Consider the following 23,848-nt stretch of genomic DNA (forward strand, 5'->3'; position numbering starts at 1 on the left):
ATGTAGACTTGTACATGCATATTTTATGTTTAAATAAAAATACTAACCCAGTAGGTAGAACATGACTCAGTAGTTGGCTCAATATTTTTTTTATACTTAAGTCTTCCATGACGGAGGATGAGCAGCGTAGCATAAAATCAAACCCGCAAAAATATTACAGATAGCAGGGGTTGTTTTGTGACTTTTTTCCTACCTATGCTGATAGCCTTGAGAGGCTATTTCAGCTTCGCCCTAACATGTAGGTGAGCTCACGGAGCTCAAGCCGGAGTGTTGCTAACACTGGCCCTAGCAAGAGCAGTGCTTCGCAGAATCTACCACCGGATCGGAAACGCGACCCACTGAGAAGATCCGGCGAGAAACTCAATGGGCTGTTTTGTGACCGTGTCATCACAAATTTTATATTGCAGTTTGTGACAAGATAAATGACCAAATCGGAGACTCGCCAGTCAAATATTAAGTGTATTATTATCTATGGCAGCCAGTCTTAAATATTAAGTGTATTATCTATGGTCGTCTGTCCAACCGAATGCTGTATTCGAATTCCTAAATATTTAAAAGATTAAAATAGTTTAAAGCCGATTGGGGGCAGTTTACACTCTATACATACATGTATTTCGTGAAATAATACACTTTCGATACATACCATAGTTTATTGAATGTTAATGACACTAAATAAAGCATACAAAAGGCATTATTAGTTACGTAGAAAACAATACGAATTGCGATAACTCAGTTTTGTGACAATTTATGAAAAAAAAAAGTATACAGGCAGGGCGTTTATTCAAAAAAGAAAAAAAAACGGCTATGGAAATATCCCAATAGATATTATATACATAGACGGACGAACACAATATGCCTTTCCGAAATAAGCAAGTATATATATATATGACCCCTTGTACCGTTAAAGAATAAAATATTTATTGAATACAAAAGAAAAACAAAGTAAGATAATTACGACGCATTAATTTAATTTACATTACTGTGTACACACAAGACGGTTTTTATAACATGGCAACACTTTTATTGTAACACACTCTGTTCACTACTGATTCGGTTTTGCTTATAATCAAATGCCTGGATTCTAGATTTTATAAAGTATGCTTCGTTTTCACAATACTGAGACTGTGTGAGCTAATCATTCGATATGAGGTTAAGTTTGCGTTCAATGGGACTTTTCTGCGTTTGCATCTGGCTCGTACACGTAATGAGATGCAATTTCATTGTGTGTATTAATTAAATGAAGAAGAAAATCAACGCCGCACTTCTTGCCAACCGCTGCTTTCAGGATCGCGAGCTGCAGACAAAGAAAAGGATTTATATTAACAAAACACGTATAAATAGAATTTCTGGTTTTATTTTTGTATAATATTTAAATGTGTATGATTAAGTATTTTTTTTTTAAATGTATGTAAATGTCTTTAGTGTTCAAAAGATTTTTTTGAAACAAGTTCACTCATCTGTCATTCAATGAAGATAAATAATTCAATCTTACATAACATTGTTTATAATATTAATTTGAATAGAGTTACCTATATGAATTTATTATAGTTCTAAATTCATGTTGTAGATGTCTATGGGCTCCAGTAACTACTTAACACCAGGTGGGCTGTGAGCTCGTCCACCCATCTATGCAATAAATAAAAATATTGGCAGTTAATTCATATTTATATTATGTTTATTTAAAAAAAATATAATAATATGTATGTTATTATATTATTATTGTATGTGATTATGCATGTTGTCGCATTATATGTATGTGACTTAGATATATCATATGACACATATTTGCATGATTAAAAATTTATAAGTTATTTTTTATGTAAATACTTACGTTTTTCATCGCGACGAGGGGGCGGAGGGCGACGATCACGATCGTCACGTCGAGGTCCGTCTCTGTCGTCGCGCCTGGGACCATCCCTATCGTCACGCCTGGGACCATCCCTATCGTCACGTCTGGGACCATCTCTGTCATCGCGTCTGGGAGCGTCCCTGTCATCGCGTCTCGGACCGTCTCTATCATCGCGTCTGGGACCGTCTCTGTCGTCACGCCTAGGTCCATCACTATAACAAAGAAATTAACTAATGTAGATTGTAATATAGATACAAACATGCTTAGGATAAAAAAATAATTAAAGTTATGAAATTTGTATACCAAGGTAATTTTATTGTTTAGTTTCAATTTGTTTAAATTTAGATCCATACCGTTCATCTCTGCGGGGTGGATATCTGTCTCTCTCTCTGAACCGATCGTCGCGCGGTGGTGCGTCCTTAGAACGCCAGGTTCCAGAGCGTTCCTGTAACACACAAAAAATATATATATTCCTTCAATTGCTCGATTTGAAAATCTCGGGTTGCTGAGCATACTCGAAGGTATTCAAAATAACTTTCATAATATATGAAAACATCATTTTGGCCCAAAATGTCACATAAAAATTTGCAACAACGATATGCATTATGACCACGCATTGAATATGTCGGCGTCTAACGTCGAGTCATATGTTTAGTACTGCAATTGAGAATCGTGTTCCATTTAAGATATTACTAGCAGATGACCGAGCTTTAGTCGGGTTTTTTTTATAAATTTTTTTTTAGGAATTATATTTAAATACGAATTACATATTGATAAAATATGAATAACATTGTTCGATCTTACTGACAGAATAATAAAAAAATATGAGCTGGTTATTTAAAGAAAAAATCAAAATTATCAATAAAGTTGATTATTGAAAACACGAATAAAACAACATTTTCTGAAAATAAATCGTAGCTAGATCGATTTATCGCTCCCGAAATTCCATGTATACTAAATTTTATGAAAATTGTTGGAGTCGTTTCCGAGATTCAGATTATCTATCTATATATATATAAATGAATTGCTGTTCGTTAGTCTCGCTAAAACTCGAGAACGGCTGGACCGATTTGGCTAATTTTGGTCTTGAATTATTTGTAGAAGTCCAGAGAAGGTTTAAAAGGTAGATAATTAAGAAAATGCTCGGAATTAAATAAAAATAACAATTATGTTTTCCGTTTGATGTGATCCCCGTCGGACGGATTCCTTTTGTTTGTTTTAAATTTATTTTATACAAAGGTTTAGGACTTTTATTTATCGATTGAGGCACTACGAAGTCTACCGGATCAGCTAGTATATTTGTATACAAGAATTGCTCGTTTAACGATATCAGATTTGCTTCGGGCCAAATTTCTTCAAACCTGTATTCTGATTGCGCTGTTGTGGACAGCCATATGTAACTTAGTATGAATTAGTGTTTAATAGTAGTTGGTACGAGTGAGCTGCTGCGTTGTACTCACGGTAGGCGCTGGTCGTGGCTCGGCAGGTCCGCGACGCCAGCTGGTCTCGGGTCCACTGGATCGGCCGCCATAGCGAGGTCTAGAACGTAAACGTCATAAACTTGATCATTACGAAAGTCACAGCTAAATTTCTAAGAAAAATAGTTAATCACTTGCGAATGGGTATGTTGAAACTGCAGATTTGAAATTCATTATAGTTACTACAAAGCATTCTCTATAAATTTAGTTATATCTTTATCTGACGTACTTATGTATCGTGACGTATCAAAATCGTAGCTAGTACTGTTTATATTATTCCATCGTATTTATTTGTAATGTAGCAATCAAACGGCCGATTAAAAATTATTTAATCTGAAGTTCCTATCTTGGTTACAGTATCTTGTGAAATTTTAGTGTTTTACGTGTGACATGACTGTCTTTTATCTTTCTAGAAGTTAACTTAAATTGATACCTGTCTCTGTCCGGTTCTCGGTTAGCTGATCTCCAGGCACCATCATCTCTCGGTGCAGGTCTGTCTTCCCTGGAACGATCTTCCCGTGGACGTTCTTCACGTCTGCAATATAATTTTGTTTATTTACTGATTTTTTCAAGTTATAGTTACCGTAGTTTAAGTGCAACAAATATGATAGATAGGATTTAGAAAGTCACAATTGCTTTATTTTTACTGAACTGCAAGCTTCTGTTCTTTCTTTCATTTGACAATCAAAAGATTATTGAAAAACATAATATGATGGCTGGTAATATTACTAGGATAACACAGTATATAGAATTTACTGTTACTTCACAATGTTCATTTCAGCAAGTTCAAGTTTGGCCATAAAATTGATAGATGAAGTGGTGAATATAGTATGTGGAATGGATATCTATTATAAAGAAACTGTAACGAAAATTGTAACTTTGTGGGAAACAATTGTAATTTTGTGGAGGATCAGGATCCTGTTTCAATAAAGTTTTGTTAGACAGAAAAGTATACATGAAGCGTTTAAGACGAGGGTTCGAGAGCTGTTTCTCAGAGAGTTAGCAGTCATCTGATTGATGATATTTATTTATATACATTTTTATATGTATATATTTATGTATATGTATTTATTTAAGTACGAGTATTTTTATCTATAAATATTATGTATGTATATACACATATGTTTAAGTAATATCACTATCACACTATACCTACCAAGTTTCATCTCTGCACCCCTTTAAGGTAGATTGTCAGAGAATGTCTATGGCATAAAGGTGGACTTTATACTGTCTAGTATATAAAGTTATATAAAAAAAGTTATGAGATAAAACATACTTGTCTTCCCTAGCCCAATCATCCCTGGGTGGTGGACGATCGTCCCTGGGCGGTGGTCTTTCGTCCCTGGGCGGTGGTCTTTCGTCCCTGGGAGGCGGACGCTCGTCCCTAAGAGACGGCCGCTCATCCCTGGGGGGTGGACGATCTTCGCGGCGTCGTTCCGGACTGCGAGCTCGCTCGTCACGTACGGGTTCACGGACACGACCTAAAAATAAAAAAATCATTTAATCCATGAGACTGCTTCCATATGATCATAATATAACGGTAGCACGTTAGCCAGCGACTTGGCTCTGCCACTGGCATTGCTTATGTCCATGAGCGACAATAATCACTAACTATCAGATGGGCCATATTCTCGTCTACCTACAAGGGCCATAAAAAAGCATAATATAATATTCGTGTCCAATAAAAGTAACTGATGACATTATTGTATCTTTAATTACTTACAGTGATTGCAGAGCAAAAACAAAAATATTAGTTTTTTTTTTCTTTTCAGGAAATGGGACTCCTGTATTTCGTTATATCAAAAAAAGACACCAGTTTTTTGTCTGATTTCAATTGTTAAATATATTTTTTAAGTCCGAATAACAGACCAGTTGCCAGTTACAAGAATTAAGTGTCTTTTAGAACAATGACCATAATCTCCACTCTATTCTACATTGTACTTTATCATTATCAAAATAATCAGTTTTTACAATAAGTGTGTTTTGCTTGTCTTTTTTTTAATTGCCCTTGTTGTCAGACGAGCATACGGCCCACCTGATGGTGAGTGGTTACCGTCGCCCATGGACTTCAGCAACGCCAGGGGCAGAGCCAAGCCGCTGCCTATGCTGCTTGTGCATGAATACAATACATTAATTTAACGTACTGGTTCTCCATTGATCAGAGGACTTCTTTTCCCCAGCATCAGGTGCTTCCTTGCCCCTCCAGGCGTCGTCTCGTTCGGTAGGGGCAGGTTGTCCTCGTCTCCAGCTGGAGGAGGTGGCGGGCGGGGGGACGGCGGCGCGTTGTCCCTCCAGTTTCCGTTGTATCTCGGCTTCCTTGGCGCGGGCCTTGGCCTCGGCGCGTGCCAACATCTCTCTATAGAATAAAACAATCATTACAATTTCATTACTGGTGGTAGGACTTCATGAGTCCGCACGGGTAGGTACCACCATCCCGCCTATTTCTGCCGTGAAGCAGTAATGCGTTTCGGTTTGAAGAATGGGGGCAGCCGTTGTAACTATACTGAGACCTTAGAACTTATATCCCAAGGTGGGTGGCGCCTTTGTAGATGTCTATAGGCTCCAGTAACCATTTAACACCAGGTGGGCTGTGAGCTCGTCCAGCCATCTAAGTAATAAAAAAAAACCTAATTTTTAGCTAGAAACTAATTGTACAAATTTATGTAAATAACAAACTTGTGTTCTTTCTCTTTTTTCTCTCTCAACGCTTCCATTTCTTCTTGCTGTTTCCTCTCTCGTTCTTCCCTTTCTCTCTTTTCTTCCTCTTCCTTGATGCGTCGAGCTTCCTCAGCCGCACGTTCCTCAGCGCGACGCTTCTCTGTTATCCACTGCAATAATAAATTTAGTTTTCTTTTTAATATTCTTGTTACATTACAAGTTTAAATTATTTAGCTAACGGAACGTTGAAAAGATTGAATACTAGTACATTCGTAACTTTGGATATCATTCATATATGAGGCAGTCAGCGCAATAGTTTGTGCTTACGTATTGCAATTTATTTAAAATATAATAAATTTTGATGCAAAATCTGCCTATCCCTAGTTTCATCCATAGATAACAGATTCCTTTGTAAACATCATTTTAGTGCGTATTTTTTGCCTATTATATTATTAGTATTGTAAAGGATAATTCGAACCTCATTATCTTCATACTAACTATGGTAAGCTTAGGCCACTTTTGCATTGACGGCTTCATATCAGAAATTTATTAGTTTTGCTTTAATGGTAACATATTAAATTTTTATGTGCATGTCTAGTCTTCATTATCGGGAACAATGGTGTTGTTGGAACATATAAGAGTTGTACTCATTTAAAAACCAACTGTCTGACAATCTAATGCAACGTCTATTGAAATTTTCCAAAGATCGGCTGTAGGTTATAATCATATCAATCTTTTACCTCATGTCTTCTCTTCTCGATTCGCTGAGCGCGTCTCTCAGCTAATCTCTTTTCCTTCTCGGCTTGAAGTTTCTCGTTGAAAGCGGCTACCTTTTGAGCGTAGGCGGCCCCACGTTCCGAGCGAAGTCGCGCCATGAATTCGTCGCGGTGGACCGCCATGCGGGACATGCGCTCCGACGTGGCCACGTCTAAGGCGCGAGCCTCTGAGGCAAGGAAATTGTATAATTAGTGGCAAGACAATATGTCACATCCAGTGAGACGTGCAGCGACGTGTAGTCACAATTACATTACTTTTACATTTTACAATTACATATTACATAGTCGCAGCTTTTCCTTCGCCTATTCGAAGCACTGGATTGCAAAACTCAATTCTGCTGGATTCAATTTGTTTTTAAATACTATAGTAGAACTATTTTGTCGGCGCAGTTTGGGTTATAAGTCATAGCCCGGCTAGGGTGGTGACCACATGGCGCGGGCCCTACGCTATTATCGATAAAAACAAATGAGTCATCGAAGGCAGGTACACGGCGGCGGGGTGGTATACGAAAGGTGGTGAGACATTGTTATGTTATGAGTCATTTGCACCGACCTGCAAATTATAGTACATAACATGTCGAAGAGAAATGTGTTTTTGTGCATTCACTCTCTGAATTTCTTTAGTGACATAATGGTTACTTCTTTGTTTTGTACCAAAACGGCAGAATTTATTCAAAACAATATTTTGCCTGTCGGCAAAAATATACCAGCACAAGCATGTGTTGTTATCAACAATGTTTTAAAATTTTTCACTGAAATGAAAATAGAACCCGAAAAGTTACAAAGTGTTAATTTCTGCCGTTCTCGTTAACTTGCTGCGGCGATATGTAGTGTAAGTTTATTATTATTATTATCAAGATTAGTGATATTTTTTTTCATTTTTATCACTAAAATGACAAAATTAATACACTATCGATAAAGCTTATCGACAACAATAATGCGCATCACTATGCTCGTCCATAAGGCCCGTGAGTGGAAGAGACAGCGAAATACTCGCTTCACCGCTCCGATTATTTATGTCCCAAATTGCACGGACAAAATAATTCAACTAGAGTTTGTTTAGTGTTAGTGTTTCGCATTTTTTGCTTACCTATGAGTTGTTCGATGCGTTCTTTTTCCTGTTGCTCCCAGAATGCCTTGTCTTGAACCTGTTTCTCTTCCAGGCTCTTCTGCAGAAGTGGTATTTCTTCCAATCGCTTGGCACGCTCAAAGTAATCCACCTGTTTGTTATTTATATTGATGAAAATTCGTTTATGAAATAAAGTGTTACTAGTTTCGGTTAGGAAGACACAGATATATTACATATTAATGTTAAGATTTTAACTTCGTGTTGGTAGCGTTTACACTTTTACTTAGCATTTCATGTCATACCAGTTGGTGGTGAATTTCAAAAAGGTTGCAATATTTTAACACTGAACCAATTGTTGATGTAAAATAAGTAAGACAGGATGTGTCAGCCATTTTGTGGTAAGTGCGTGTCAATTATTATTTACTAGCGACCCGCCCTCGCTTCGCTTCGGAAACATTAAATTTTATTATTGATATAGGCGAAGCCCGCCATGTTACGTGCGGTAGGACAATAACTGCGGGTGAGGCCGCGGGGCGAAGCTAGTCTAAAAAAAAAAAGTGTGTGTGTCCGCTCCGACGCACGACTGGAGTTTACTGGATATAAAAAATTAAACGAAACAATACGAGAAATAGTTCTATATTACGAAAACACGATACACTACAGATTATTAACAAATTAACGAGACACAAAACAAACGACTAACAAATATATGAAAATACAATAATGAGAGAAACGCGCGATCAGTACGAGGCTTTGTGGCGGACTGCCGGCGCAGCAGCCCGGCGTCACCTGCGATAACGCGGCCGCGCGTTGGCTCCTGATTGGCGCGCGCACGCATCACGCAATCAGGAGCCAATCAGGCGCATAACGCATTTCGTGTGACATGCTAGTACGATTTTGGTCCCCATAATTTTCATACCCCGGGCCTATATATGTAAATCGATTCTAAAGGAGTAAACTCCAAAAAGTTGCCCAAGTTACTCTTTATATCATCAGCTACCTATTAGTGAAAGTCTCATCAAAATCGGTTCAGCCGTTCCAGAGATTAGCCGGAACAAACAACAGACAGACAGACAAAGATTGTAAAAAATGTTATTTTGGTGTATGTACCGTATATATATTCATATGCATGTAGTAAAAAGCGGTTATTTCAATACTACAAACAGACACTCTAATTTTATTTATATGTATAGATTGAATTTCTGGATATTTTAATGTTGACAGTACCTTTTTCTCCTGTGACTTCAGTCTAGCCTGAAGCTCGCGACGTTCCTTCATCAGTTCTTCAGCTTCCCGCTGAGCAATAGCTTCAGCATCCATTTTCTTAAGATCCTGCATTCAATAGTGAAATAATGTATTTTATATTAAGTTTTTTTTTTATTTAGGTTTGTTGACCTTGTTGAATACTCTTATGTTGTGTTAAAGGAAATGGACAAAACGAATGTCCAATATTAGACTAAATAGGATTAGCTGGTTGTAAGAATACTCAGGATGCGAAAAATCATTTTTATTAGAACTGCGACAAAAACGAGTCTGGCAAGCATAGGAAATCAATTATGTTTCTATTTTTCTAAATTCTAACACAAACTATGAAACTTAATTAAACATTCATGTAACATTGTTGGGTATCAAAATGTGTAAGTTAACCCTAGACGAATCACTAATACATTAATCACATGCGACATCATGTGTCGTGTAGTTAGCGTTTGGCTTGACGTGAAAAATGGATACCGGACTTTTTATAATTTCAGAAAAATAGTTTTTGAATTACATATAATCAATCAAAAAAAAATAATTTTTTTTATTCAACATAAATGAAAGTACATACTTGTTGAACGTCAAAAAGAACTACCGCCAATTCACAAAAACTAGCCTGCGTCCTGAGAAGAACTGGCAAGAAAATCAGCGGGCATGTTTTTTTTTTTTAATATTAGATTTTTTTAATTAAATTAATTAGAAAGAGATCTATTGTAATTAAGATTAAGATATAATTATCGATTATTTCCTTTAATTATCTTATGTTCTTTAATGCAGCAAATGAGAACAGTAAACAAGACGAACCTCCTCATTGAGTTTTCCGAGCATCTTTTGTCCGTGCGCGGTCTGAGAGATGTGCGCCATGCGTTCCTTGAGGTGTCGCTCCCTCATGGCGGCCAGCTCCGACGCGTGGCGCTTCTTCTCGCGCTCCTCACGCTCCTGCTCCAAGCGGCGGGCCTCGGCGATGGCGGCCGCGCGGAGCTGCTCCTCTTGACGCCTGATACGTCAAATCATTTCGTTAGTTGTTCCGGTTATTATTATTTTTTTATTGCTTATGCGGGTGGACGAGCCCATAGACATCTACGACGTAAATGCGCCACTCACTTTGAGATATAAGTTCTAAGGTCTCAAGTATAGTTACAACGGCTGCCCCACCCTTCAAGCCGAAACGCATTACTGCTTCACGACAGAAATAGGCGGGGTGGTGGTGGTACCTACCCGCGCGGACTCACAAGAGGTCCTACTTACCACCTTTGCTTAGTCCTATTTCTAATATTAATTAACGATCGTCATAGCTCTGAAAGCTTTTAGTGGACCTGTTTTATTTTTCTAACCTATCTATAACACGGGTCAACACCAATTTTGACTTTGATGGCAAAACTTAAAATTTCGATATTTTAGATCGTAATTAGACGAAAAAATAATACATGGCATGAAACAGTTTGCTTTTGAACTTTAATAAATTGACCACATATGAAACAAAATGCATCAGCATCGTATTTACACTTTCGTGACATTTTAAGTTTTTCTGGGCTTGTACAAAACACCTGACCGTTGTTTATGACTCGAGTGCCATCTAGTGGCACTGTGTGAACGTAAACACCCCACTTTGATAGCGCGTTTTTTTTTTAAAGTATTAAAATTAATAAAAAATTTATAAAAAAGTTGAAAAATGAGTATTATTACTATAACTATCACAAAAGCAAACTTTTGTTTTCGTTTTTGTGAATAATTAACTGGAAAAATCTAGTATAAACGTTTGGACAAAGAACGAAATTTTTTTTGTAGTTGTGTAATTTAGCTAAATTAATTCAATAAAACACATGAAATATAATAGCGGAATTGAAAGCCGATACATCAAATGAAAAAAAATGTGCAAGCATACATTAACACAGGCTATACACGTGTCGTATATTCTGTCGCGTCTAGCTACAATACGATCTACCTCTGAGGCCTACCATCATATAACCATTTAGGGTTACAAATGGGATTTATTTCAGAGGCACAAAAATTACAATGACTTCTTAAGAATTGAATATACATAACAGATTTAAGCAGGAGGCAGTCCTTTAGTATCATACTAGTGTATAGTGAATTAGGGCTGTGTAGTCGCTCTGTCCTAGTACGGACGTGGTCTGGTTGTAGGACAGATTGTAGTGAGTGTGTGCGGGTAGGTACCACAACCCAGCCTATTTCTGTCTTGAAGCAGTATTGCGTTTTGGTTTGAAGCCTTTGTAACTATATTGAGACCTTAAAACTTATATCTCAAAGTGGGTGGCGCGTTTACGTTGTAGATGTCTATGGGCTCCAGTAACCACTTAACACCAGGTGGGCTGTGAGCTCGTCCACCCATCTAAGCAAAAAAATTATAATGTTTACCTGAGTTCCTCCTCCTCGCGCACGGTGTTGAGTCGCTCGATGTACTCCTTCCGTTCTTCGATGATCTTGTGGCGCTGCAGCACGCGGTGGTGCTCGGCCTGCTTGTTCTCGTGGTAGTACTGCACCATGGCGGCGCGGGCGCGCTCCCGCTCGGCGCCGCGCCGCTGCGGGTACAGCGCGCCCACCACGCGGGACAGCACCTCCGCCGCGCGGACCAGCTGCTCGCGGACCTGATTATAGACACGTCAAGGGATTTTTAATTTTTTAAGTACGCGTGCATATATTGGAGAATTCGTATCTATTTGTTTTAATGTATTTTATCATCGAAATGTATAGTAGGGAAAATAATTGGGAGAAAAAATTTTATTTGGTAAAAAGATAATTTTACAAGGCTTTTTCATGATTGTTGAGAATCGTTCTTGTGGAAAACACTAAATATATTAAAAAATTTAAAATATTTTATCACATTTGAAATATTAAATTTACCATTTTAGTAGTCATACATAACTAAAATAGTAAAATAGGATTCATAGAAATATTATACTGATTTGAATAAACCACATCAGATGATTAATAACATAGTTAATGTATGTTTTAAAGTCTTAAAATCTTAGTAAAAACTATATCATCAGTACGTCATTTAACTCGTCCAAACTAATAGGTACACCATGTCACAGCCCATCGAAATAAGTTCAATTGTAAATGTTATAACACTACAAGTCCATTATTCATAATGCGCGTACCTGTTCCGCCGGGGTGGCTTGCAGGATGGCCCCGCCGCAGGCTTCGTCCGCGGCCGAGCACCACTCGCCGCCGCCCGCTTCTACGCCAAAGTGCACGCACCTGATTGTAAACAGAAATAGTAATTAAGAATTAAACTGAACAATTACCCTGCCAACAGTACATTTTGAGTCCCCTTTAGCCGACAACCTAATAGGGGTGTATGGCTCTAATAAATAATAAAAAAGTCCCTTTAGCAAATGAGATGTTATAGCACTCAGAGAGAATTGTGGATCTGGATTAGATTTGGATGAAACGTGGCAAAAACATTGAATTAAAATGGGGAGGTTTTTCCAAACTCTTTTAAATAGGTACCACTTATTTATCTAAGTTTAAGTGAAAAATGAAATGGAAGTAGTTATTACTATAATGAAAGCTGACAGAAAAGCTCTTTCATATCTACTTATGGTACGCGAGATAGACGTATCGTAAATTTATTATAATAGCTTTCGTTACAATAAATAAAAATTACTTAAATTTATTTGAAAAAAAAAAGGTTGTCTATGTTTAGGGATACTGATAAAATTTCAAAATTATTCTTAATTTATGGGCAATAAATTAGATGAATGATGAATAGCACAGTTTTAGTAATAGTCACAGCAAAATTTGCGTAATTATTGGTGGTAGGACCTCTTCTGAGTTCGCACGGATAGTTACCACCATTGTTTTAAAGATAGGGCAGCTGTTGTAACTATACTGAGACCTTAGAACTCATATCTCAAGGTGGGTGGCGGCATTTATGTTGTAGATGTCTGTGGGCTCCAGTAACCACTTAACACCAGGTAGACTGTGAGATCGTCCACCCATCTATGCAATAACAATAAAAAACTGTGTCTATGCTTTAGTTTTATACGAAGTTCGCAACGTACTTGTTGGCGTGATCGATGCGTATCTGCATGTCGTTGTGGCGCACGCAGTCGACGAGCAAGCGCTCCAGATGGAACAGGTCGTCGGTGGCCGCCAGCTCCAGCAGCCGGGAGAACTGCACGCACGCGTAGCACTGGGCCACCTGACGGATCAGCCTCACCAGGGCCACGTCCGTCAAGGCATTGGTGTACTGAGCGAGCGATGAATCTGTTAAATCAATATTCAAATAAAATAATTGTATAGGTACACAATGATTCGGTTATTTGGTATACAGTCAGGTATTTATTACTCGAGTTAAAGTGGGTCACATTAATAAGACTCTGGCTATTTTTAATGTGTATCCCTAGCCTTTAGAGTATTATACATATCCATAATTATATATTTGTTTGTGTGAATCATAATTAAAATGTTTTTATGAGAACAGAAACAAAACATTTTAATGAAATATTATATTACACATGATAACCATTTGTAATAAGTCTTTAATATTTGATTTACATTTAAATTGAATTTAATTTCATCTTTATTCACGTCATGGGATATGCTCCAACAGATGGATTTTCATTAGGGATTATTATTAATATTGTGCTTTTGCACAGAAATATTTTTAATTTGTAAATGAATGTATATTCACGAAGGATATTGTCGAGTTGAACATTGAAACCAACAACTTTTGGCACTTTAGAGAATGTATAGTTGTTTCAAAAGATGGGTCAAATCTACAATTAGCAATAGTTACAAACTATGGGTTATGGCTGTTACGACGTCTCACTCGTAAATTATAACATGTGCAAGCATACATTAACACAGGCTATACATGTGTCGTATATTCTGTCGCGTCAAGCTTACAATATGATCTACCTCTGAGGCCTACCATCGCATAACCATTAAGGGTTACAAATGGGATTTATTTCAGAGGCACAATAATCCTAAAATCTTTGATTACTAATTTATCTATATTTTGTTTGAAGAAGTCTCCATTAACTTTTCCAATGAAGTGAATAGTTTCAAATGTGACTTCCACTTTTTGAGTACACACAGTTTACATAAAATTAATATTAAGCTTGTCTTTGTTATAAAAAAATCCAAATGTTATTTAAAGGTGTCCAATTTTGATTTATGTAGCTATAGAAAATAAAAAGTTTTTATCGCACACACATTTTATTTGCTTGTTCTTATACTTTTATTTTATTTTTTATTGCTTATACTTTTAATAACAAGACCTGTTTCACCAATCATTTAATATTTAATATTTTTCCTTTAATAGAGGTAAGGTACTTTAATACACCTGTATATATGTATGTATGGTCTTAGTTCAGGACTAACCACATAGCACATTTCACTATTAGGTTTAGTAAAAAATAATGCATCTTCAGTGTTCAACAAAAACAGTGAATACTGTGTGTATAGTAAAACGGATTAAAAAGAAGGTAGGTAGATAAGATTGTCTGTTTCTAACATCTACCCAGCCTTTAGTCTAATGTCAGTTGGACAGTAAGCTAAGCGTAATGTAATGAGTTATCAGTGTGGGTTAAACAATGTACTCACTTGGCTCATCCTGCAAAGATTTGATAACACCCTTGACATTAAGGCAGATGGTCAGAGGGTCGAATTCCACTTCAAGCCAAGAATAAAGCTGTTGAAGTTGAGGCGATGCCAGCGACACGACGTTAAGGCGGACGATATCTAAGAATAAACATAATTTTATACTTTAGTTACATTTGCATCTTATATATTTAATCGAGCAATTCTTGTATATAAATTTATATATAATCTGAAAATCAGAAAGGACTCCAACGATTTCCATAAAATTTTGTATACAGGGGATTTCAGGGGCGATAAATCGATCTAGATACGATTTATTTTCAGAATTTGAATTTGTTGTTTTTTTGTGTTTTCGATAATTTTGATTTTTTCTTTAAATAACCAGTTCATATTTTATTATTATTCTGTCGGTGAGATCGAAAAATATGATTTATATTTCATCATTTTATCAATATGTAATTCGTATTTAAATATAATTTCTAAAAAACACAATTTATCAAAAAAAATATCGAGCAAGGCTTGGTTATTAACTAGTATTTTATTAAATTTATATGAATGTGTTAATCGCCAGGAAGTGCTGAGTATTCAAAATTAAATAATTAATAGGCTGTAGTGAAACATACAGACATAGCAAAATTTATATTTCCAAATCTGCATTTATTTCTAGTTTTGAATAATTACAAAAATATGGACTAATAAATAAATATTTTTATGCTAGAGCTCCAGTTGCAAAGGTATTACACAAAGCAGAATGAGTTACCAAACTCAAAGGCCAGTAAGTAATTACTAGTGTAATTTTCATAAAATATTGTAATACATGTTGAGAAATTCCTTTTCCTTCTTACTAGATAATTTAAAGTCATTATTATATTCAAATAATTAGTACTAGTTCTTTTAAAATAGATACCTTTCAAAAGACTTGCCCTGGTCGGTGGTTGAGCAAGACCGAGCAGTACAGCCAAACGTTGGGCCTTCTCAACAGGGCTCTTATCCGTCTCGACAAAGCGATCGAGCTCAGGGTGTAGAGATGGCAGTGGCACAGACAGCACCGCTACCAGTACTTGACACGCCATCCTACAAAGTAACTTTTTTTTTACTATTTTTTTTGCGTAGCACTTGTAATACAGCTATAAGTAGTCCATGTGAGTGTTTGCAGGCTTAACTGATCAAATAACATGGTTTTTTGTGTCTATACATATATTTGTACTGGTGGTAGGATTTCTTGAGTTTGCACAGGTAGATACCACCGCCCTGCCTATTTCTGCCGTGAAGCAGTAATGCGTTTCGGTTTGAAGGGTGGGACAGCTGTTATCTATACTGAGACCTTAGAACTTATATCTCAAGGTGGGTGGCGCATTTACGTTGTAGATGTCTATGGGCTCCAGTAACCACTTAGCACCAGGTGGGCTGTGAGCTCGTCCACCCATCTAAGTAATAATTTTTTTTTATATGAATTGAATCCATAATTAGTCAGCGGGAAGCAGATGTTAAAGGTTAGCCACTTGCTCATTGCCAGTATATAAGTATATAGTATGATGATTATTGAACAGTATTCTTACTTCTGCAGTTCCTCTTGGGTGATGTTCTTCTTCATCTCCCTGTATAGCTGGAAGAGTTTCAGCAAGGCTGCAGCATGGAATAGGCAGTGGCCAGCTTTCCAGAAAACAAGTGCCAGTTTCCCATAGTAGTTGGCCATAGTTTTGGCGACTGGAGTTTTTTTAGACATGTTCATTAGGTTGTGGATGTCTTCAATGGCTTTATAGGCTTCCTGTTAAAAAAATAAAACATGTTTCTAAAAGAAATTTCAATTTAACTTCCAAAGGTATTGGCCGTGTTTGTATTAATGCAATTTTAAATTATTTTATTATTGTAATGAAATTCATTGTTCATATTCAAATAGTCCCTTTTTTGTATATATTCTATTACTTTATTGATTACTTATTTATTGAAAGATTTTAGTGCACATAAAAAATAATTAAATTTATTTAAATACGTATTACAAAATAAAGATGAAATATAATTTTTTTAACAAACCTGCCATAACTCCATTTGAATTGCACAGTCGAGCTGGAACAATCTTGTTTCGAGGTTCAGCTGTTGAGTTTCTGGTTTTGAAATGCTAACGTTACCAGTTTGCACCTACAAAATAATACAGACTATATTTCAGAACAGAATAAATACATTTTGTTTATAGAAATACTACAAACATAAACCAGCCATTTAGAATTACAACAATTGTATAGTATGTCACTCTTTACACCAGAATACATAACTGCTCTGTGACAGAAACAGGTAATGGTAGACCCCTGCTAGCCCATAAAACAACCCAGCACCAGTAGATTAATTGTCTGGTATATGATACATAATTGAAGACATGAGTGGACGAAGGGGATATAATACAATTTGTTAATTTTGAGAAAACGAGCAACAGACTTTTTGTTACTTATACTTTTGCTTCATATATAGCTTCTTCATCACATGCAATTTCTAAAAATAGCCTTTAAACCTGGAGTTTTAAGGGCTAATATATCGGCACATAACACCTTCATTCAATATAGAAACTCAAAAATCTTTAAAATTGTACTTAACCCCTTCATCTATTCATGTTTTCAATTGTCCCAGTACAGTGTTATCCAATAAAGGTCTCTAATCACAGTGTAGCATGTGATAAGAATGTATCTTTACATCTTGTTCAGAGCATCTTAATCAATTTGGGATCAAATCACTAGTTGCCCTTTTTTATGAAAGGAAATGGATGTCACAAATGATATAATCTCAATTGTATTTATTGTATGTATTATAACTGCTTCATTACAGACAATCTATGTGGTACCTACTTATACAATCTGACACCTATGCCCTACCATCAGTTGATAAATAGAAAAATTGAGTTTTATTACACTTACTGTAGGTTTGCAAATATCTTCAAGATGTTTCCTTAGTTTATCACAAAGCTTTCTGAATTCTGTTTTTCGCGAGTACTTTAAACAAAATTGGAAGGCCATGCGAGCAATATCATGATACAAGGTTTCCACATGAGCATTCGTACGAAGGAGCTCCAGGCATTGGCAGTAGGATTCCCAAAGGAATTTCACCTGTGTTAAAAAATTGGTTTCATTATTATATTTAAATTTATAAATAATTTTAATAACTAAATGCAAACTCCATAAGTTGATAAATTCCAAATGCATTGTTATAGTAGAATTTCTGGTGATGATAGCTCACCCATGGTGTGAGTATTGTTCTGTCAGATCGGTCCTGGGCATCTTCACCTGACACTGCACTCAGGAGTATGCTCTCCGGGGTTGCAAGGTTATCCAGATCATCAGTGTCTATGACGGCCTGCGTCGATAAAGCCCTGGCTGTTTCTGTGCGTTCCTCTGCCATACGGAGATAGCCTCTGTGAAATGTTACAGTTACAGGCACATTTCTTTATTATAGTTAGAAATTGTGAGTGTAAAGTAATTAGTTTTGCTATATTTGGATTTATTAGCTTACAGTAACAAGCGGTTTTAGAGTTCATAGATACCACAAAGTCAATGTTGCTTTCTGTCCACCTCATGCCCTAAGATTACAAGAATCAATTTTATTTTTATTGAATCAATTTACGAACAGGGTCACATTTCATCCTATCTACCTTGTGATGAATCATCAAAATCTCATTTTTAATGTATAACAACTGTTCAATCCTTTAAACAGTTAAACATTATTACTTTGCAACCGCAATGTACACGATAGTGAAGAGGAACCACTTCTATGAGTTAATTTTATACACAAATAACAGTTAATTCTTGTATTCTTGTACGACATGAACACTGCTGCCAGTTCTCTCAAAAGCCCCAGTCGTGTTTTACTGTTGTAAACAGTACAGGACAAGATGAGATTGTGGTAATCTAGGCAGACATCAGCCATTGAAACATATACTCATGGTATGGCAGCTTCTGAGCCTGAGAATTAGAAGTCATAGTGGGTTTCAGCATTTGCTTTGTTGATGTGCATCAGCTTCAGTGATTACTTAACACCAGGTGGGTCTTGGGCCACAAAGTATTAACAAAAAGAAAACAAAAGTTGAGCATATTTGACAAAAAAGTGATTGAATGAACTTTATAAATCAATGCAGATCTGTTAAAATTTATTTGTTATTAGTGTTAGTCTAGTTATGTGTTAGACATAAATGGTATCATTTTTTTTTTACTTTTCAATTTTTGTTTATCACAAAGTTTAAAATAGTGGATTGCTTATATTTAATTAACAACTTTCATATATTTTTTTTGCTAGGGATATTCAATTCATATTCCAATACCCAGTTTTATGTAAACCAATGATCATTACGTGATTGAACAAGTGTGCACCAATTTTTGCATCTCATTCAACTGTATCTAAGTATTAATTATTAACAGCATTTTTGGTAAGTTTCAGTAAGCTTAATGCTTTAGGCTTCAATTTTATGTTTGAAGATAGGCATCTGCATTGCACTGCAGTGAAATGTTTGGGAACCCTTTTTTTTTCTTTTTTTTTTTTTTTTCCTACCTAAGCTGATAGCCCTAGCGGCTATTTCAGCGTAACCCTAACTTTAGTAGGTGAGCTCACGGGGCTCAAACCTGACGATGTTGCTAACACGAACCCTAGCAAGAGTCGTGCTTCGCAGAATCTACCACCGGATCGGAAACGCGACCCACTGAGAAGATCCGGCGAGAAACTCAGTGGGCTGTGTCTGAGAGTTTTTGGGAACCATGGTATACCTTGCAATAGGTAGACAAGACTGATTTTAATAATTACCTTATAACCTGCTCCAAAGACCCAACGTTAACTGATTGGAACATGTTTCTGTACTGGAACAGACCTTCCTTTGCAACATGAGATTTACGTAGATCAACGCAAAGTTCCAAGTATTTGAACATGATTGGTTCTAGGACAGATTCGGACCAGTTGTAGGCCCATTTTTTGTTACGGAAAACTTCCTGTAAGGTGTCTAGGGCCCTTGCTGGTTTGTCCAAATCCATGAACTCTGAAAATAGCATTGTTACATTGAAATGTGTCTTAATTTTGTCAATAACAATTGATCTAAATTTTTTACAATATTTTGCACAGGAAACGATATGGAAAGAACGGCGGTGTATACTGAAATTTGGATCATATGAGTGAGATCATCAAAACATATGGATTGTTTTCGTAATTTCAGCATAGGAGATAATTATAATCATGATCTACTCTAAGATTGAACGTTATATTGGATTTGGATTTTAGGTTTATATTAACTAATTATTGTTTCGTCAATTACGTAAAGATAAGCTTGACACGACGACTCTTAAATGTTTTTGGTTATGTTTATTTATTAAATGAAATTTAAAAACTTTTTACTTTAGAAAAATATTTTTTATAGCATTATTTGATATCAATAGATGTTTCTCTTGTGATAACCATAGGTGGTGAATCCATCGAAATGTTTTTTTTGCTAATCATAGAAACGCAACGTGGATGATCAAACATAATACTAACCATTGGCCCGTTTAAGGGCATTTTCCGGTCTTTGACCGTATCGCGCCATTTTCTTTATATCACTTTCTACTTCATTAACACAATTTCGTCGATTTTATGTCGGTTTAGGAGAGAAAACCGAATTCCTCCAGCACCGGCCTCACACGCGACATGTAAAACAAAATGGTGGAACAGGATACATTTTTTTTTATAAATTTTACTGGCTTGGAAACAAAGACCCTTAAGCCAAGTAACAGGATACAGATTAGCTGTCAGGAATAGGGTAGGAATCTGAAATCAAATTCAAATTCATTGTAGAATAGATTTTTGGCAAAGAAAGTTTGGATTTTAATTCAGATCAACCAATGAATTTTGGTTAAATTAAAAATTTAATATGCATTTGTTTTGTTTTCTGTTTCGGATAGAAAGTAAATATAAAAAATTCATAATTTTATGCTCAATTAATTTAATCTATTGTAAACACAATTAAAAATTATAACAGGCACATATTTAAGAAATCAACCATACAATATTACCTTAAAGTCATGCTCCATAGAGAACTTTAGTTCCTGTTAGATGAATCATGAAAATTGCTTCATCGTGCCGCCGCTCACTTAGATTCATGCAGGAGCCAGTTACCGTCGACGCCTTTGAGACGTCCTTATGGATGCATCCTGTCCATTAATTATGTAAATAGACGCCTACGCTTTAGCACTAGGAGCAGGCATAAGGACCTTGGTAACGCTCGGACAGAAATGCCTTAATGCCACCAGAAATCCATCCCTCCTAAAAAAGTAGTTTCCATAATATTTTATACTGAACAGATAAAATAAACTCAGATAAATGTTTCGTTGTGTTTGAAAATCATATTTGGTAGATATAATATTTGGTTATTTAATGATATCGATATGATTTACCTATTATGTATCGATTTATAATTTCAAGTAACACCTAAAATCTTCAGATCTACAGACGATTTTTTCATGTAGTAGTAGCAGGTAAGTTTTTTTTTATTAGGTTTGATTAATAAATAATGTCCTTTATCGTTCTTTTTGAATTTTAATTAGTTGTTGCTAAATTACTTAAACAAAATATAGAAGAAACTAGAATAATTATTAAAGACGAGTTTTTTTATTTTTTTATTGCTTAGATGGGTGAACGAGCTCCAGCCCACCTGGTGTTAAGTGGTTACTGGAGCCCATAGAGATCTACAACCTAATTGCGTCACCCACGTTGAGATTCAAGTTCTAAGGTCGCAATAAAGTTACAACGGCTGCCCCACCCTTCAAACCGAAACGCATTACTGCTTTAAGTTTCGCCTCGAGCTCTTCGACGAGTTCGACTAGTGCAGTTGGTATTTTTTTTTTATTATATTGCATGTGTGGATGAGCTCACAGCCCCCCTGGTGTTAAGTGGTTACTGGAGCCCATAGACATCTACAACGTAAATTCGCCACCCGCCTTGAGATATGTTCTAAGGTCTCAAGTATAGTTACAACGGCTGCCCCACCCTTCAAACTGAAACGCATTACTGCTTCACGGCAGAAATAGGCGGGGAGGTGGTACATACCCGTGCGGACTCACAAGAGGTCCTACCAACATTAAATTGCCTGCATGTGCCTGATCCCAGCCTTAGCGCGACCAGCGTCTAGTGTATGTGGACCAAATGGATCTGCAAGGACATTTCCAAGGCGTTGACAATGATTGATCCCCGCATGAGCTGGATCAAGGTCATGTTTCACAGCGGCCACGATAAGAGAGCTAGCGTAAATAAATTCACAGCTTACTCATTCATATCTGTTGTTTGTGGTAAAACAGATCTTGTGGCAAATGGCAGAAACTTTCGCGCGTAAAAACGTCCAGTTCAGCCGAGCAGTCAGTCGCTGTACGCTAGTTTAATACTCTGAGAGCACCGGTGACCATTCTTCGGCGAATACCCTAATAGCGTTTCACTCATACTACTTAATGTACAGAGAACACTGGTGCATCCCAGGTGAATCCTCTAGTAGTATTTCACGATACAACACGACGTGTCTGCAAAAATACTGGGCCTCGACGTAGCATTCGTTAAATTCCAAGACCTGTCGGTGGTTCCAAGGGGCTCGGAGAACGATACTTACTAGGGGGGATCAAAAAGTAGTGAGAACGAGATAGAATATAATAACTATTGATAACTTAATAATTTATTTTTCTACATTCAATTTCTCAGAGTCTCTCTACACACCTAGTCCAGCGCTTTTCCAAGGCTTCAATCCAATTCAAAGTTTTGTCTTGGTCCTGCAAAAAGCTCTTCACGGCATCCATCACTTCGTTATCGTCTTTGTACCTGTTTCCCCTTAAGTATTCTTTCAGTTTGGGGAACACATAAAAATCGCTAGGCGCCAGATTTGGTGAATAAAGGGGGTGGTCAACCAATTCGAAACCAGCTTGCTGAATGGCTGCCGTTGCAACTGCCGACCTGTGCGCGGGTGAATTGTCGTGATGAAACAGCACGCCCCTTCGAAGTCTCCCTCTCCTTTACTCTTTGATGGCATTCCTTAACTTGGAAATTAAAGCTGCATAATATTAGCCTGTAATAGTGGTTCCACGTTCCAGGTAATCAATCAACAATATCCCTTCTGAGTCCCAAAATATTGAGGCCATAACCTTACCAGCCGATGCCACGACACGATTCTTCGGGATCAGTGATGATGGCCGTTTCCATTGTGAAGATTGTTGTTTTGTTTCGGGATCAAAATGATGGACTCATGTTTCGTCCATTGCTACAAAACGAGATAAAAAGTTTTCAGAATCTTCTTGAAACTTGTCCAACAATATCTTCGAAATGTTGATTTTGTTTCTGACTGTTGGTTATCGTTCTCGGCACCCATCTTGCGGAGACTTTTCTCATATTCAAAGATTGTTTCAATATGGATTGAATACTTCTTTAAGAAATGCCCGTTTCTTGTATTAAGTATCGGATGGTAGCTCTTCGATCGCTCAATACAATTTTCCAGACTTTCGCAACATTTTCTTGGGTGACTGACGTCGATGGACGACCGCAACGATGTTCGTCTTCCGTGCTCGTTCTCCCTACTCAAAATTGAGAAGCCCACCTTGCGACAGTGGAATACGGCGAAGCAGACTCTCCTAATGTTGCTACCAAATCGCAAGGAATATCTTGCGTCGTTAACTTTTTTTAAACAGAGGTATTTAATAACGGCTCGCACCACGTTTTTCTCCATTTTCGAGAACACGTTCCGACTTCCGACACGAAGCAAACAAATGACTGCATTCAGAAAAAAACAAAAGAGAATCGAAGATTTTTTTCTTTATTAATATTACAAATATGTATGTATATCTGAACTATCTGAGTTATGCCTGTCAGTATTTTTTTTCTTGCCAAGGATATATTTTTTTAATTTTTTTTTATTGCCCTTGTAGGCGGACGAGCATACGGCCCACCTGATGGTGAGTGGTTACGTCGCCCATGGACTTCAGCAATGTCAGGGGCAGAGCCAAGCCACTGCCTACCGTAAGTACCTTAGTATGTCGTTGTCACTACTTTTTGATCCCTCCTCGTACTACCTCAGTTGAATTGTGCATACGTGTTATCATAATAATATCAAATGTTTTATCCTGCTAAGCGAGTGTTTTCATTCGTTCCAAAAATCAGTATCAGTTTTTGGAACTAGATATTACTTGTAGGCATAATTAAAAAACAAATTCGGTTT

The 23,848-nt window shown here is 36.8% G+C and overlaps 1 protein-coding gene across 1 annotated transcript; it reads right to left on the bottom strand.

The window, feature by feature from the left end:
- Positions 1 to 636: 636 nt before the first annotated feature.
- LOC101744517 (eukaryotic translation initiation factor 3 subunit A) lies at positions 637 to 20,398 on the bottom strand. The gene is made up of 23 exons (XM_004928885.4): positions 20,158 to 20,398; positions 19,438 to 19,666; positions 17,884 to 18,058; positions 17,565 to 17,753; positions 16,693 to 16,797; positions 16,218 to 16,426; positions 15,566 to 15,732; positions 14,662 to 14,799; positions 13,116 to 13,320; positions 12,210 to 12,309; positions 11,467 to 11,696; positions 9,892 to 10,084; positions 9,058 to 9,162; positions 7,852 to 7,981; positions 6,726 to 6,928; positions 6,004 to 6,155; positions 5,472 to 5,683; positions 4,604 to 4,808; positions 3,761 to 3,862; positions 3,310 to 3,388; positions 2,203 to 2,294; positions 1,832 to 2,061; positions 637 to 1,294 (listed from the first exon to the last, which is right to left on the bottom strand). Exons 1-23 carry the CDS (start codon positions 20,204 to 20,206, stop codon positions 1,251 to 1,253), a joined length of 3,543 nt encoding a protein of 1,180 aa, XP_004928942.1. The 5' UTR covers positions 20,207 to 20,398; the 3' UTR covers positions 637 to 1,250.
- Positions 20,399 to 23,848: the final 3,450 nt, after the last annotated feature.

Source organism: Bombyx mori, chromosome 16 (assembly GCF_030269925.1).
Source record: "Bombyx mori chromosome 16, ASM3026992v2".
In the NCBI taxonomy this organism is placed as follows: domain Eukaryota; kingdom Metazoa; phylum Arthropoda; class Insecta; order Lepidoptera; family Bombycidae; genus Bombyx; species Bombyx mori.

Coding starts and splice junctions, on each gene's coding strand:
- LOC101744517 (XM_004928885.4), bottom strand. CDS start 20,206: ATGGCGCGATACGGTCAAAGACCGGAAAATGCCCTTAAACGGGCCAAT. Junction 19,667..20,157: donor TGCCCTTAAACGGGCCAATG/GTTAGTATTATG, acceptor TGCTATTTTCAG/AGTTCATGGATTTGGACAAA. Junction 11,697..12,209: donor AAGCCACCCCGGCGGAACAG/GTACGCGCATTA, acceptor GTCTATAATCAG/GTCCGCGAGCAGCTGGTCCG.